The sequence below is a fragment of the Natrix helvetica genome (genome assembly GCF_964273705.1).
Source record: "Natrix helvetica genome assembly, chromosome: 1".
NCBI classification, from domain to species: domain Eukaryota; kingdom Metazoa; phylum Chordata; class Lepidosauria; order Squamata; family Natricidae; genus Natrix; species Natrix helvetica.
The window spans coordinates 273,846,481-273,862,043 of record NC_138548.1 but is presented as its reverse complement, the minus strand read 5'-3'; the positions used below and the strand labels follow the sequence as shown (position 1 = coordinate 273,862,043).

The following is a 15,563-nucleotide window of genomic DNA, read 5'->3' as shown; positions in this document are numbered from 1 at the left end:
AGCCAAATGTTTTTAAAGAATAAACTGTTCATCTTCTAATAAAAATATACCGCACATTCCAAAGATCAGCCTCCATACTAGAAGAATGACACATAGCCAATGCGCTTAGAATTATTGAGAGCAGGGCAAAATGATACTTTTAATGAGACCTCAAGGACAGACTTAGATCTTACCTCATTAATACTGTAATGAGTATTTGAAAGATTGTTTTTGTATGAACCTGTCCAGACATTAAAGGTCACAAAATCCCTCTTTGAGGCCATGTTTACAAATGCTTGTTAGATCCATTAGAGAAAGATGTTTTCTATATCACCCCTAAGCTACAGAATACAGTCCCAAGAGTTTTATAGCCCTTGCTCATTCTGTTTTCAGGACAGCCATCAAGAACATTCCTTTTCATTTGGCCTTTTGAGTTAGTCTCATAACTTAATTGATTTTGTTTAACTTATTTGTGTTTTATTGTAGATCAGTCTATTTTTTTATTCATTTTAAGTACTCGAAGATATAAAATGGATGATCATCATCATCATCATCATCATCATCATCATCCTTTATTTCTCAACTTGTAAAATATGCCTTCCCTAACCCCCTCCAGGCTTAAATTGAATTTTAAAAGTTTATTGTAATATACTCATATAATGGGGCAGGGACATGACCATTGTCTTCTTTATCATTTCTCTTCACCATGAGAACGTTCTTCTTTCTAAACCCTACAACTGGCTAAATGTAGGATTCTGACAGCAGTAATTCAGATTGAAGGCAATCAACAAGAGAACCAGATGAAATACATCACTTGACTGGCATTGGATTTCATGATTCTGAAGACTTCTCAGACAAGCACCAGTATTTTCTCTCAATATCCCTGGCCATTTCACCATCCTGTGCCATGACGGCATAGTGATTAGAATACAGTACTGCAGACTAATTCAGCTCATTGCCAAGAGTTCAATCCTGATGGATGGGGCTCAAGGTTGACTCATCTTTCCATGCTTCTGAGGTTGGTAAAATGAGGACCCAGATTGTTGGGGGCAATAGGCTGACTCTGTAAACCGCTTAGAGAGCATTGTAAAGCACTATTAAGCGACATATAAATCTAAGTGCTTTTGCTATATTAATTAATATCAATGGAAGGTAGCCCAAAACGTAAGAGAGAGCGTCAAACTGGAGAAGGTTGGTATAAAGGGAAACAAAGGGCCTACTTCACTTGCAGTGAAGTCTGACTCTATAGAGTTCCAATTTTCTTCCTTCCCCTTATGGGATGCTGACTGCATGAAACATTTGATCCATGCACTGTCAAAATGGAAAAATCAAATGGAAACAAAGCTCCGGGGAAGTTTTTAAATAGAATCCAGTTGCTTTTCTTGCTCTCAAGGGTGTCACACACCAAATTACTGGGATCGCCTTCTCTCAAAAGGATGGTCAACTCTAAATAAAGGCCAGGGTGACTTCACTTCTGACATATCAATATTTCCACTATATATAAATAGTCCAAATTGCTATTATAAGTGCCAATATTGCACATGCATGTCAAATTACATAAACATTATTTTAATAAACTCTGTACCTTGGCTTGAAATAGGAAGGACATTCTCAAGAAAAGCCTCAGGCAAGTAAAATAGATTTATTGTATCCACATTTTAAAAATTGCAGGAGATTGATCTCCATACAAATGTACGTTTTTTTCCCCTTGAAGTTAAGTTTGCCTGAATTTAGCAAGAGTCTGAAAAGCATCCATGTTGATTAAAGAGTTAACACTGATTAACCCAACACTTGCAAAATCTAATTAACTAAATAGACCAATGTATCTCCAATATCAGTTGTCTGTCCATTCTCAGTGAGTCGAACCCTCTTTTGAGCTAGGTCTATATGAAAGACAGCTTCATCTAAGATAGGAGACTTCTCAGCATCTTCCTTCCCAAGCACAGGAACACGTCGGGGTCCCCGGAGAGGATCATCAAATCGCATTAATTTTACTTTGGAAAGATCTGAAAAAGAATTTAAAGACATAATTGTAAGAGAGGTAACGTTAGTATACAAATCACAAGAAGGCTGATGTAAAAGATGTAACAAAAATGGATGACTTTAACAGTATAAGCTGCTATTGTTGCCTGCCCAGCTTCCTGAAAGAGTGCCTTGATAGAGGCTTACATTTTGCTCTTTGGGCCCACTGTTTTAAAGGATGGAGAGACCCTTCAGAACTAAGGAACTTAATTAAAAGACAATTAAGGAGTGGACTACACATGGCATTTGATTAAAGATGTGACTTATTGAGCAGAATCACCTAGAAAAGTATCCCCATTTTTCCATCCAGACAGAGATGCATGAAGGCTTTGAGTTCCCTGAATGGTCTATTAGACTTGCAAATCATGTTTACATAAGGAGGCAGAGTTTCACTCACAATTCCAGCCCTCTTAAGATACACTGCAGTTCTGTCAAGCTAAACTTCCAGGAGCAATTACTACATAGCACTGACTCCATGAGGGATTTGGGGAATTTCCAAAAGATTGTTTAATTGTTTTAATGATGTTTAAGATGTAGATTTTAATGATATTTCAAGTAAGTTATTGAAAGAATTAACTGAGTACGGTCTGTATGTTAACACAACGGAACATTTTTACAGAACAAAGTTTTCTTTCTTGCTCTTCACAAAGAAGTCTCTCATCTGCTCACTCAGGTTGCTGATAAGGACTAGTCCTTGAGAAGTGTCACCTCCTCATCATTGCCAAGACATTCTCCTAATATCTTTTCTGTATTGATGACTTACATAAAAAAATAGAGGGACCACTTAATATGCTTCCAGGTTAACACTAAATTGGATGGTATTACTAAAAGACAAAAATAGATTTCAAGATGCTCTTTACAGATTGGAGGGATTAGCTGAAAATTACAGAATGAAATGGAGGTTCTTCACTTAAAAATCAAATATACATTACCTCGATAACAGTACTTGTGAAAAAGATCTTGTACGTAAAACTGAATACAAATCAGCAATATGATGTTGCTGGGACAAAAAAATCAATATTGGGCTGAATCAGTGTAGTTTCTAAATTATGGGAGAAACAGTTCCACCTCTTTTATATGGGTTTGATTCAATCATAGTACTGTATTGAAGTTCTGGGCGCCACACATTAAAAAGGATTCAGAGCAATTGGAATAGATTCAGAGAAAAGCAATGAGGACGATCAAAGGACAAGAAACCAAGTTCCATGAAGACAGTTTGAAGGAGTTTAGAATATTTAAAAGAGAGAGAGAGAGAGATGATAGCGGTTTTCAAAAAGCTGAATGGATATCACACAAAAGAAAGTCAGGACTTGTTCTATATTGTTTGCAAAAAACTTCCTAACAATCAATGCAGTTTGATAATGGAAGCAATTACTCAGATAGGTGATGGATTGCCCTTCACTGGATATATACAAGTAGAATGTAGACAAACACAGAGGATGCATTAATTTAAATTCTGGACCTACATAGAAGATTGGATTCAAAGGCCTGAATAATCCTTTTTAATTTTATGACTCTCAATGGAATCAGTTACCTCCTAGTGGGAAAGAAGTTGAAACCTGTACATAAGCACCTCTAATCTGCACACCGGGAAAATCTAATCTAAAAAACTACACATTCCTTCTCTACTCCTTAGTCTTTGTCTCATTTGAATCTGTCTCTTGTTTTTGATGGTCACATATATATTTCCTTTTTCCTGGCAATGCCTATATTGACTCTCACCAGGCTAATTTTCTATTTCAGCATATACATTTCACACGATATTTTCATGCAAAGGCTGAACATTAGATAAATCTAATTAATTAGACAATTTATTAATTAGACAATTTATTAATAATAGTTCATATTTATTAATTAGATAAATTAGATAAATCTTTATCTCCATTAGATAAAGGGCTAAAGGAAATTGAGCATTGGCTTAAATGTCTCTTTCCAACATTGTGATGTTAATTAAGTTCCTCCCAAAAAAAACCACCATGTTAAACACGTCCAAATCCTTTTACAACAACTGATTTTAAAAGTCACCTTGTATGATATTATTTTTTCTGATATATTACAGCCAGGAAAAAATCTATACGCATATACTTGAAGCTGCACTGAATAAACATTTGCAGGGTTAACAACAACAATAACAACAAATAAGCAAACCCCTCTACCAAATCCCTCCATTCTCTTCACTGTTATAATTTTAGATCATTATCCATCCCAAATGGCTTCTCTTTAAGGGATTCTTAATGGCAAGTATCTATTTTGGTGAAATACTGCCAAGTAGTCCAATATTTTCCTTGTGAAAAAAGTAGCAGGATGTCACCTTAAAATTATCTTATTTAAAAATAGCAATGTGCTAGAGGCAAAGAACTTCAGACCGTTTTAGGAAAATCTAACAGCAACTATCACAAAACGTAAGGAGTTATTTTTCTGGAAGCTAAGACTCTCATTTACAAAAGTCTCTCCCTGTCATATCTAAGGCTCTTCCCTTCCCCTATTTTTTAGTATTTCATTTCTTCATTTTTAGTAAATTATGTTACAGAGGGGAAGCTGAGACGAAAATCAAGTAATGGTTTTAGCGGTGATATCATTTTATATGCTATTGTGAAAGGGAAAGGGAGGAGCAATTATAGGCTGGTTTGATACTATTCTTTCCATAAAACTAGAAAGTGTTCCAATAAAAGCAGCTAAGTTATCTGTTTTGTCAGGAGGTACAATAGCTTCCCCCCCCCCTTTTTGAAGAAAGAAACCTTTTCAAAAGCTACAAGCCACTTTTCAAGGAATTGCTAAACAGAACTTTCCTAATGAGCCGGCGATTTTAGTCTTCCTAAGTTCACAGCTCCCTTTCATCAGGTAATCTTTTTAAGTGCCTGCCTAACCGTGACATCTTCTGAAACAACCATTCAGAAGAATTACTGATTTAGTCTCAATGGCTTTTCATTCACTTCAAAACGGTCTGGTTATGGATCTCTCATAATTGCCTGCCCATGTTTGAAATGTGTTGTACTGTTTTCGTCTGGCAAGAAAAGTTATGTATTTTCCCCACCTCTCAACTGTTTTTCAAGAAAACAGATTCACATCAAAATATGAGAATTATCCCTTTCCCTAAGATCAAAACACACAAGCAGCTGAAGTGATGAGAAAATAAATTATTTTCTGATATGGAAAGTTTGGGCCTAGATATAATTCCCTATTTAGATATAACTGCTGGCATCAGCAAAGACACAGAGCAAACAGGACAATATCTACTTGTGAAAGGGAGCTTTGTCAACTCTTCAGCACATCAACTGTGGTTCGGGCTCAAAGTCTTGGTGACTTTAAATAAAAGAGTACAATTCTCACGAAGAAAGGCCTTTACTGATTAATGGTAAGAATTCAAACATTCAATTTATGAAGGAGATTGTGGAGTTAACTTAAAAATAAAACGTTTAACAATCTGTGTTCTTAGAAAAGAATCTGTGCAGGAGTAGAGTGTAAAAAAGAAGAGGCATACATAAGACAGTGTCGTGAACTTCCCTTTTCCCCTCCTGGAACTAGAAATTTGGAAGAGAAAGCATTAATCACTCAATGATCAACATCAATCATATAGCTGATCTATGATATAATATAAATCATATATTGATCAATGATTATAGTGGTCATATAGCTATCAGCTTCAGCAAAACATGATTATGCTCCCCACAAACATTTATCTGATGATTTATTTGCTAGATTTCTATTATTCCTTTTTGTTCAGCTGCCCAAGGAGTCAAACACTTCCCTCTCCCTCCCCTATCTTTCACCAAAACAAGAAGGCTGTGAGGTATAATGAGCTGATTGACTCGCCCCAAATCACTCTGTGAGGTTCTATATCTAAGGGTGGACTAGAACCCGGATCTCCGCATGCTGGCTGGCATCATAACCACTACACTATATTGCCTTAACACTCACCACATAAATTTATTGTCAGTCAGAACGGTCCATCTGCCACTGCACCTCTTTTGCCACAGAGGTTTCCTAAATCAAAGCACCTTCATAAAAACCCTTCTTAATCTTTTTACCGGAATTAGCAGCATTTAATAATCCTACTGATGTTAACATGCATTTTAGTTTCAGTCTATATTTAGCCATATGTATCCAAATTTCAACTTCAGAATAAGGAAAATAATGTAATGATAATGAAGCAATTCCTATATTCAGAAGTTCAAGACAATTCTTGTTACAACATTTTCCATTTGAAAAATACAACATTGTTTTAGTATAATCTAAAATTACAAATGTGATTTCATCTTCACTAATAAAAATATATTAAATTTAACATATTTGGCTTCTACTAACTAAATTTCCTTTTGGCAAGCTAGAAAGAACTACTTTTTCACCACAACACTGAGTATCATTTCTGGCTACTGAGTGAGAAAAGTCCATTTGCTTTTTTCCTTAACATTGCAAGACATTATGGCCTATTGCTTTGAGATAGAGTAATACTTCTCACCTCTAGCATATCTCCAGAAAGGTAAGACTGAAAAGTTCAATCATTACAAAAGTATGAAATGAGCAGAATGGGTAACTCAAGACATATACGACTAAATTAATGCATCACTCACACTGAAATTATAAATCTGCTGAAAGCCAGTAATTATCACCGGTAGTACCAATTGCACATCTGGAGTTTTGAAACCAGCTCCTCCACGTATCAGAACCTCAACACAAACTCCTTCAAGTCCAGACCATAAGGGATTGAGCTTCAGTTCTGGTCTTAGACAAGAGATCTAGATATAGTGCTGTGGGCTTGTGCAGACCAGAGATGTGTTGTATTTCTTCTAAAAAAATCTAAAATCTATGTGAAATAAAAACCTGAACCTGAGTCCACATCTTACCTTTAATTCCTCTGTTCAGCTTCACTAAGCGTCTTATTATTGCATCTCGGCCATCTCCTTGCCTGACTTCAATCTTTGTAGAAAAGTGTCCATTTGCTGGTTGAGGGTTTATTAGACAGATAGACACACCAGGCTGTAAAGAAATGTTTTAAAAAATCTGTATTTTGCATGGATTTTTCAAAGTCAACTGGGGACACAGAATACACAGGCTTATATCTAGCATCTCATCAATAAGTCTGGTTTCCAATTGTGCTACACATACAGAATAATTTCTTCTATGTTGTTGTAAATTATCTGCATTCGTTTCTGACAGTTGTCAGATTTTCCATGTTCCGCATTATACTCAGTTATGCTATTGTGGGGGTGACATTCTTACAGAATTGATGGATAAACAGTGGGGGGGGAGGGGGGAGTCATGGAACTTTTGATAATGCAACAGAATTACTATATGGACAAAAATGGAAAGAACTGGCAATACCTATGACAGAGAAATGGTTGGTAAAGATGATAGAACTTGCTGAGATGGCCAAAATGACCTGTCTGATTAGGGAAAAAAAAGCCAATATCTACATTTAACTGTTGACTGGAAACCCCTTATGGACTTCATACATAAAACAGGGGGGAAATGAACATGATGTATGATAAAACAGGGGGGGGGGGGGAAATGAACATGATGTATGATTTTGACAATTAGATATATTATAGAAAGAAGAGAGTCATAATGTAACTTTAGAATAGGCGTGTCCAACCCGCAGCCAACAGCTATTAATGCAACCCCACAAGATCATAAACCTTTAATGTTATTATGTCATTTTACATTATAAAATTGTATTATATATTTTGTATGCATCTGAAAACAATTCCTCTTCACGCAATGTGACCCAAGCCAAAGTGTTAGATGCCTGTGTTTTAGAGAAAGAGATAAATTTACAATTGTACGTATAATTGCTGTAAAGGAAATCAAAGGCACTCCTTTATATCTTTTTTCTTTCTTTCCTATTTTTCTTCTGCCATTTTTTTTCATTCTGTACTTTAGTTTTTTCCTTTATTCATTGCTCTTTTTTCCTTCTTACTCTTAGTTTGCATTAATTTTTGCTTTAATTTTAATTGAAATTAACACTTTTAATAAACTTATACCCCAAGAGACAATGAAATGGGGAAACAGTGCAAAGGAAGAGACTTGATAGGTAACCTATAGGATAGTTATAAGTGATGGTCTGGGTCCCAAGAGGGGAAAACATTTAGAGGGGCAAGACTAGGGTAGAAAATTAGATGCCCTTCCCCTCCTTCAGCATATGATCTTCATACCAAAAGACAAAGCAGCGAAGAACTGAATAAGGGACAAAGGGGGAGGAGGCACCCTAATGTGGATGCTAACACCAAAATCAGTGAGTCATGTCCATGACAAGATACACAGCTGTGATAAATTATTAGAAGAGGGGAGCAAGATGACAGTCAAATCAAGGAAGACTGGTGGAGGGGATCTTAATAGGGATAATATAACAGATAGATGGATAGAAAAATAAGTAATGCTAACAGAGAAAATAAGAAAATGCAGATAATAGAATGAATTGATATGCAAAGGAAGTAGGTTAAAGCTGGTACACAAAAGAGATTATCAACTGCTGAATTAAGTTGCTGCTAAAGAAAAAGAAATCTAAAATCAACTGTAAAACTACAAAAGAAAAGAAAAAGAAAACTTCAGTGTGTGGGAATCGGTTGGAATCAACTAGGGCATTAGGGCAAAGAATGAACCCAGAATATCAGGGAGAGAACTCAAAAGATATAATAATAGAGCAGAATGAAAACACAACAGGAAAATCACAAGATTGTGAAAACAATACACTGATGATGCAGAAATGAGCTCTAAGAGATACAATAAATAAGTTATTGTATATAAATAGTAAATAAATGTAACTTGTGCAGTAAATAAAAAAGCTTCACTATTCATTTCTCTTAACAATATTTTATTTCCCATACTGCAAACTGTGATTCACCAATTTTTTTTGTTCAATGAGAGCTGTCAAATTTCCTGCCAGGGCTTCTATCATTCCCAAGCTTTTGACATGCATCAGATTGCAGTTCGGGGTTCCTAAACAGCTCTCTACTCAAAAGTTCAATTTGCCCATTTGATTGAAGCACAGAGTCTTCCTATTAAGAGGAACTGTGCCACCGAATCCAATTCAAAAATGAGGTACATGCAAGAAATTCAGCAGCCTTGACCAAAGCTGTCACAAAAGGATAATTAATACAGCCAAATGCTCAGTCTTTCTACCCACACAATAAGTAATACACCATGTCCTGAAACAGGAGCTTGAGTTTGTGCTGTTCAGTAATATTCCAGCATTTTCATTCAATATACTTTACAAATTATGAGGTGAAGTATTTAATTATATATGCTAATTGATCTAAAACCTAGCCAGTAATTCCATATTCCGGAACAAAGCAAAACTAAATATTGTGATAGAAGGAGGATTTGCAACCAGTTACTGTTGGGCAGGGATATAATATATAAACACAGAAAGCATCTGAAACTCCTCATTATGCTTAGAATTGTCACTTGTATTCTTTTTAATTCTAGGACTGTTATTATCCAGACAACGCTCACAATTAAAATTAAACATGAATTAAAGTAATAATATTATAGCAAGAGAGGAAAAAGCCCCAATGCACTATTACCATTAATAATGGAGCAAGTAAGAATACACAGATAAGCTGTCTCACCTTCCAGTCTTTATACGCTATAGAGGTGTTCTCAGTAGAGAATGACACAATTGTAGCTTGGAAAAGAGAAACATTTAATTCAAGGGGTGACTCTTCCAAGGGAGGTTCACTTCTCAGAGACTTCTAGTCAATTTTATGGATGTAAGGTATTTTTCGGGGTATAAGATGCACCATGATTTTGAAGAGGTCATTTTTTTTAAAAAAAAGTCTTTGCATTCTGCAGGCCCCCCAAACCCTCTGCATATCTCGTTTTTTGCAAAAAAAAAAAAAGGGGGGGGAACGACATGCAGAGGCTTTGGGAGACTTGTAGAGTGCTCCTGGGAGCTGGGGGAGGGGCAGGCAAGAACGGCCCGATTTTTGCTTCTTTTTTTTTGCCCTCCTTAGCCCTCAGGAGCACTTTGCAAGCCTCCCAAATCCCCTGCACATCCATTTTTGCAAAGGGGGCAGGGTTTCTGTAGGCCAAAAATGCTGCATTCAGTATATAAGACGTACCCAGATTTTCACCCTCTTTTTATACTCCAAAAAATACAGTAAGTAGGAAGCAGGAACTTTCTATAACAACCAAAAACAGATACTTAAGTAAATCTCAGGAGCAGCCTTAGCCTTACCTACCATCATGTTCCTAAACATGTTCTGTTCAACTGATGACTTCTAGATTGTGGATCAGATCCTACAACACCCGCTAGGATTTTATTTTATTTTATTATTATTTATAACAATTGTATACCATTTCATCTTACAGAGTCACGGGAGATCAAAGGGTATAAAAGACTCACAGAATCAAAATATATTTTAAAAAAACATTAAAGACAATCAATTTACATAAAAGGAATAAAAAAATTAAAACCAAGTGCAACACTTAGAAAGAATGCAGACTAGCAGGCTCTACTCTATCATAGGATGTCCAAATTAGTTGAGAGAAGCATTTTTAAGAGCTTCCTGGAAGGCAATTAGGTTTGAGGCCAGCTTCGCCTCAGGAGGAATGATATTCCACAGAGTGGGGGACATAGCAGAAAAGGTGCCACCTGATGAAACTCCCTAGGTGACAGGACCCACAATATGATCCTGCACCTTGAATTGGACCCCTTCACAAACTGGCAAACAGTGCGACTTATGTAGCAGAGGTATAATGTCTGCAATTTTTGGAGTGCACCTAACTGCCCATGCCACTGTATTAACACTGGCTGAAGTGCCTAGATACTCTTCAAGGGCAGCCCCATATAGACACCACTACAATTGTGCAATCAGGAGGTGACATGGACATGAGCTTCTGACAATAGACCTCCCAGTCCAAGAATGGGAACAACTAGAGCAGAACACAAAGCTGAGCAAAAAGCATTCCTGGCCACAACTGCCATGTGCTCTTTGAACAGGAGCCATGAATCCAGAAGAACCCTCAGAATGTGCACCGAGTCTGTCTGGAGCAATGCAACCCCATCCAGTAGCAGAGATGATGAATCCCCAGATACAGAAAACCTTAAACCCAAAGCCACTCAGGCTTGCCAGGGGTTTAGCTGGGTAGGAAATAGAAATGATGGAAGCAGAAGTTTGATGAAGTCTAATGTAAAAGTAAAGCTCTCACAGAAAACAACAAACCATTGGGAATAATATTCCTGCAGGGACAAAAGAAGAAACAACAACAACAACAAAAAAACACCCAAACTTACTTCTACTCTGAATATGCAAAACGGCTTTCCAGGGCAGCAATCTTCTTTAATTTTCTCATCTCCTTCAGAGGCAAATTTTAATTCTATATGTTCCAGCTTTAGAAGAAAATGGGGAAATCGTTTTAAAAAATCAGTTCAAACATATTAATAAGAAAGTTCAATTGTATCAAACAAAGAGTTTCATTGTTAAATAAAATCATTTTTGTGATTGATTAATCAGTTCTTATTTTTAAAAATTCCACAGCTTTGATTCTTTTTCTCTATAGATTTAAATGGACCTCAAGTTCAGAGGTCTGAGCCAGGAAGTGTTCCACTTTGGGCAAGTTTGGCAGTTTCAAAGTTATAAGATGTTTTATTGCTTCAGTGACTATTGCACACGTCAGATTCCAACATTCCATTTTTTCACACATCAAAGCCTTTACTTTCTTCAAAGTAACTGTTCAAATCTCATTAAAAAAACTAGATGTTTTTTTTTCTCACAACAAATAACATAGTCAACAGACTTTAGTTATTGAAATAAATATACTAACTATAATCATAGTCCTTTGCATCTGAATTTTTCTAAATTCAAAATTGGGCAGCTAAAAAATTCAAATAAATAAACCCCCACTTAAATCAGTTAGAAGCGGAAATTCCTATTTATAGTAAGAATCATTAAATTTAGAGAAGGAATAAACACTGCCCCAAAAAGGCTGAGAATTTCCAATAATTTTCTCAACTTGGGGGGAAAACAGCAATCTCAATAGGGTAAGACGTACATCTGTCCAGGTGATAATAGGAAAGGAACATATTAATTATACTCTGGTTTCACTTACAGAAGATCATTAATATTGATTTCAGGGCTCTAATTCTGGATGAATTCTTCCACTAAATATTTTTTCATTTGCCAGCATTACATAGGATTTGATTGGATTAGGAAGCTATTCAGATAAGAACTGGAAAAGGTGCTTCAGAGGAGACAACAGCACACTAGGAAAACATATAGATGGCTCTTTAAAGAAGCCACATCTTTTCCTGAGTTTGATATGAGGTAGCTATGCAACCTCTCAAAAACATGTCCTTGCATTAAGCAGTCATTGGCAGGACACAACAAGATGATTGCACCTGCTGTTCCACCTTAATTCAAAGCTGTATTTTCCTGGGATGGGTAGCTACTGTACAAGTCTGGGAAAAGATGTGGCTTCTTTGAAGGGGCACCCATAGATTCATCAAAGATGGCCACCTACTTGAAGCCAATTTTTCACTTCCATATTGCATATCCCCAAAGTTGGATTGTTATTGTGACTCAAAATGAAAAATAAATATGGACTTTTCTTTTACAGACCCGTGTGCATAGGACACATACGTACACGTACACACACACCTTATAGATGGACTTTGTATAACTAGCTAGGTGTTGAAGATAAACAGGCAACGGATATTGAGCAGTGTTTCTCCACCTTTGCAGCTTTTAAGATGTGTGGACTTCAACTCCCAGAATTCCACAGCCAGCATGCTGGTTGGGAAATCCTGGGAGTTGTCCACACATCTTAGTTACCAAGATTGAAAGACAATGATGTAGAGATTTTCCAGCAACAATGAATCTTACCAAGAGCTGAATATCACTAAGGCTTTCCTAGCAAATGCTCACCTCTAAGGAATTCGTCAAATAGACCATATTCTCCCGCAGGACAGCCTGTTCATCAAACTCCAGCTCCAGATCAAGCACATGGGATCCCTTCTTCTCTAAATTTTCCTACCAACAGTAAAAAACACAAGTTTTAAAGTGCATCAATGCTGAGCAAACCTTTGATAGAACTTTTCTAGTAGGGTTCCCAGCTGGTCTATGAGTCCCAACAGAGCCAGTTGGAAGCCAGTTTACAGAAGATTGCCAATTCCAGCCACGATGTTGAAAGCTCTTAAAAGTAACTTGTTTTGGTCTCAAATCTACTTTTCAATATTTAAAAAAGCACATTTAGAAAAATGTTTTAAAAGAGAAAACGATTTCTATTATTATTGTTATTTTTAATGAACTAAATGTATATGCCACCTGACTCCCAGCAACTCTGGCAAGCACATAAAATGAAACATCTCTGAGGGGCAGATTTTGAAAGTAAATAGGACTTGCAGATCAGAAGCCATATGAGGAGATTCATAGACTTTTCATAGGAGAGCCTTTGCCTCCCTCCAACAGCTTGCTGAATTTTAATTGTTAGGGACTGCTTTGCGGGGGAAAAAAGTATTTTTTTTTTGCCAACTCATAATGCACATGCAGTGACTATCTAATAAGCCTTTTGGTGTCTGCAAGAGACCAAAGCAATACCAAAGCAAGCAATACAACATTCCAAGATAAATGAGGTATGAGACTACATACCTACTCAATTCAGACTAAAATTAATACCAATCAATCAATCAAAATACAATTTTACGGGACCTTGGATGTCTTCTAGTCCAACCCCCTGCGCAAGCAGGGGACCCTATACCAGGTGTGTCAAACTCAGGTCGTCACAGCAGAATCACGTGACTTATTGGGACTTTTTCCCCCTTCACTAAACCGGGCATGGCATGGCCAGAGTATGATGCATCCAGCCTGCAAGGCGGGAGTTTGACAGCCCTGCCGTATACCATTTCAAATAGGTGGCTGTCCAGTCTTTTCTTAAAAACCTCCAGTGATGAAGCACCTACAACTTCTAAAGGCAAGCTGTTCCATTGGCTAATTGTCCTCACTGTTAGGAAGTTTCTCCTTAATTCCAAAGTTGCTTCTCTCCTTGATTAGTTTCCATCCATTGCTTCTGGTGCTTTGGAAAATAGGTTGACTCCCTCTTCTTTGTGGCAGCCCCTAAAATACTGGAATACTGTTATGTTACCCACAGTCCTTCTTTTCTCTAGACTGGCACTGGCCATACCTGATTCCTGCAAACGTTCTTCATCCCTCCTTCAGAAGTGTCCAATAAAGACACAGGTTAGAAAATAATAAAGCTGAATACTGCATAATCAATGGTGCAGTATGGCTACTATCAAGGTGTTTGGAAAGGGGAAAGCAGATAGTTATAGTAGTAAAGCAACAGCAACTCAGATTCCTAATCCAAAATAACTAATACTGATTTTGGGTTGGAGGGAATCACTGTTATCTTATCCTTCTCCTCCTCTCCTGAAAGCTGTGTGTTTCAGCAGGAAAAGACCATTTGATTAGTGCTGAACTGAGATAAACAAAGACTAGATGTCTAGCATTTATGTGTTGTGATGGGATTTACATGCTCTCCCAAGAGAAACACACCAACCTCTACACAAATAGGGGAAATGTTCCTTCTTATATGCCAAAACCCCCTTTTTTTGGAAGTGTGCATCACATAATACTCATTAAAATTAATATCTGCTGTGAAATATATTGTCATAGTCTCACTTTACTCCCTGTGTTCATCATCAAGTGGCACACAACTTTATTGCAGAACATCTTCAACGTATGCACTAAAAATCTATTAAAATTTCTAACGTACTTCAGGTAATTCATACCGAAGGAAGAAAATGTAAATGTGGTCTAAATAAAACATTTTTATTGGTTTTCCCCATTATTAAAACATCACAGCAATCTTTCTCTTTGAGAAGACAGACTACTATGCAGTGTTGCAACCAGAAGCTGTAGAGTAGAATGGAAATCCTTGCTGCAGCCACAGGCAGAAAAGGCATTTTCCAATAACAACATAGTGACTTTTCCAATTCAAGAAACACACTAAGTTAAATGCAACCACTAATATAATTTATTCTTTTAGTTCACATTTTTAAAGTTTGTTGAAATGATACTGCTTTTCCTACTTGAGCTGAATTTTTATTTGAATTCAAGTACATTCCCAGTTGGAAGTAAATTAAACATTTAGCTAATCATGATTATGTAAAGAGGGAGAAGGCGTTATTGCCACAAACAATGTTCTTTTATGTTCTTAAATGTTTAATTGATTGAGATCTACCTGTAATGTTTCAAAGCACAATCTTCTCAAGGAATCTATAAGGGCAAGATATTTATCAGGGGACAGCCACCTGTACTATCACTTACATCCCTGGACCTGTTCTTCTACCCCACCCCTGAAACATGCAGTCAAAATTCAGCAAGCGGTCCTTCATCATTTAAGCAAGCTATCAGCTGAAAATTGTAGTGGTGGGCAATTTCACACGCAAAGTCCTACCAAGTAACCCCATGGAAAAATTCAGCCCTGTCCACTTTAAATCATCAACCTGCTCACCCTTTACGTGTTTCCCCAAAAGTTGCATTCCACATCACATAACTAGTGTGTCCTTATTACATATAAACAATGATCAATAAAATTAATGTAAATAAAATGCCATTTCAAAG

General features: G+C 36.8%; 1 protein-coding gene across 1 annotated transcript in view; it reads right to left on the bottom strand.

Moving 5' to 3' along the window:
• Positions 1 to 1,587: 1,587 nt before the first annotated feature.
• Positions 1,588 to 15,563, bottom strand: part of LARS1 (leucyl-tRNA synthetase 1) — a 47,500-nt gene continuing 33,524 nt past the window's right edge. The window contains exons 29-32 of the mRNA XM_081936004.1: positions 12,867 to 12,971; positions 11,237 to 11,332; positions 6,846 to 6,978; positions 1,588 to 1,985 (exon numbers count right to left, since the gene is read on the bottom strand). Of these exons, the coding sequence (XP_081792130.1) occupies positions 1,780 to 1,985; positions 6,846 to 6,978; positions 11,237 to 11,332; positions 12,867 to 12,971 (540 nt within the window). The 3' untranslated portion in view covers positions 1,588 to 1,779. The remainder of the gene's footprint in view (positions 1,986 to 6,845; positions 6,979 to 11,236; positions 11,333 to 12,866; positions 12,972 to 15,563) is intronic.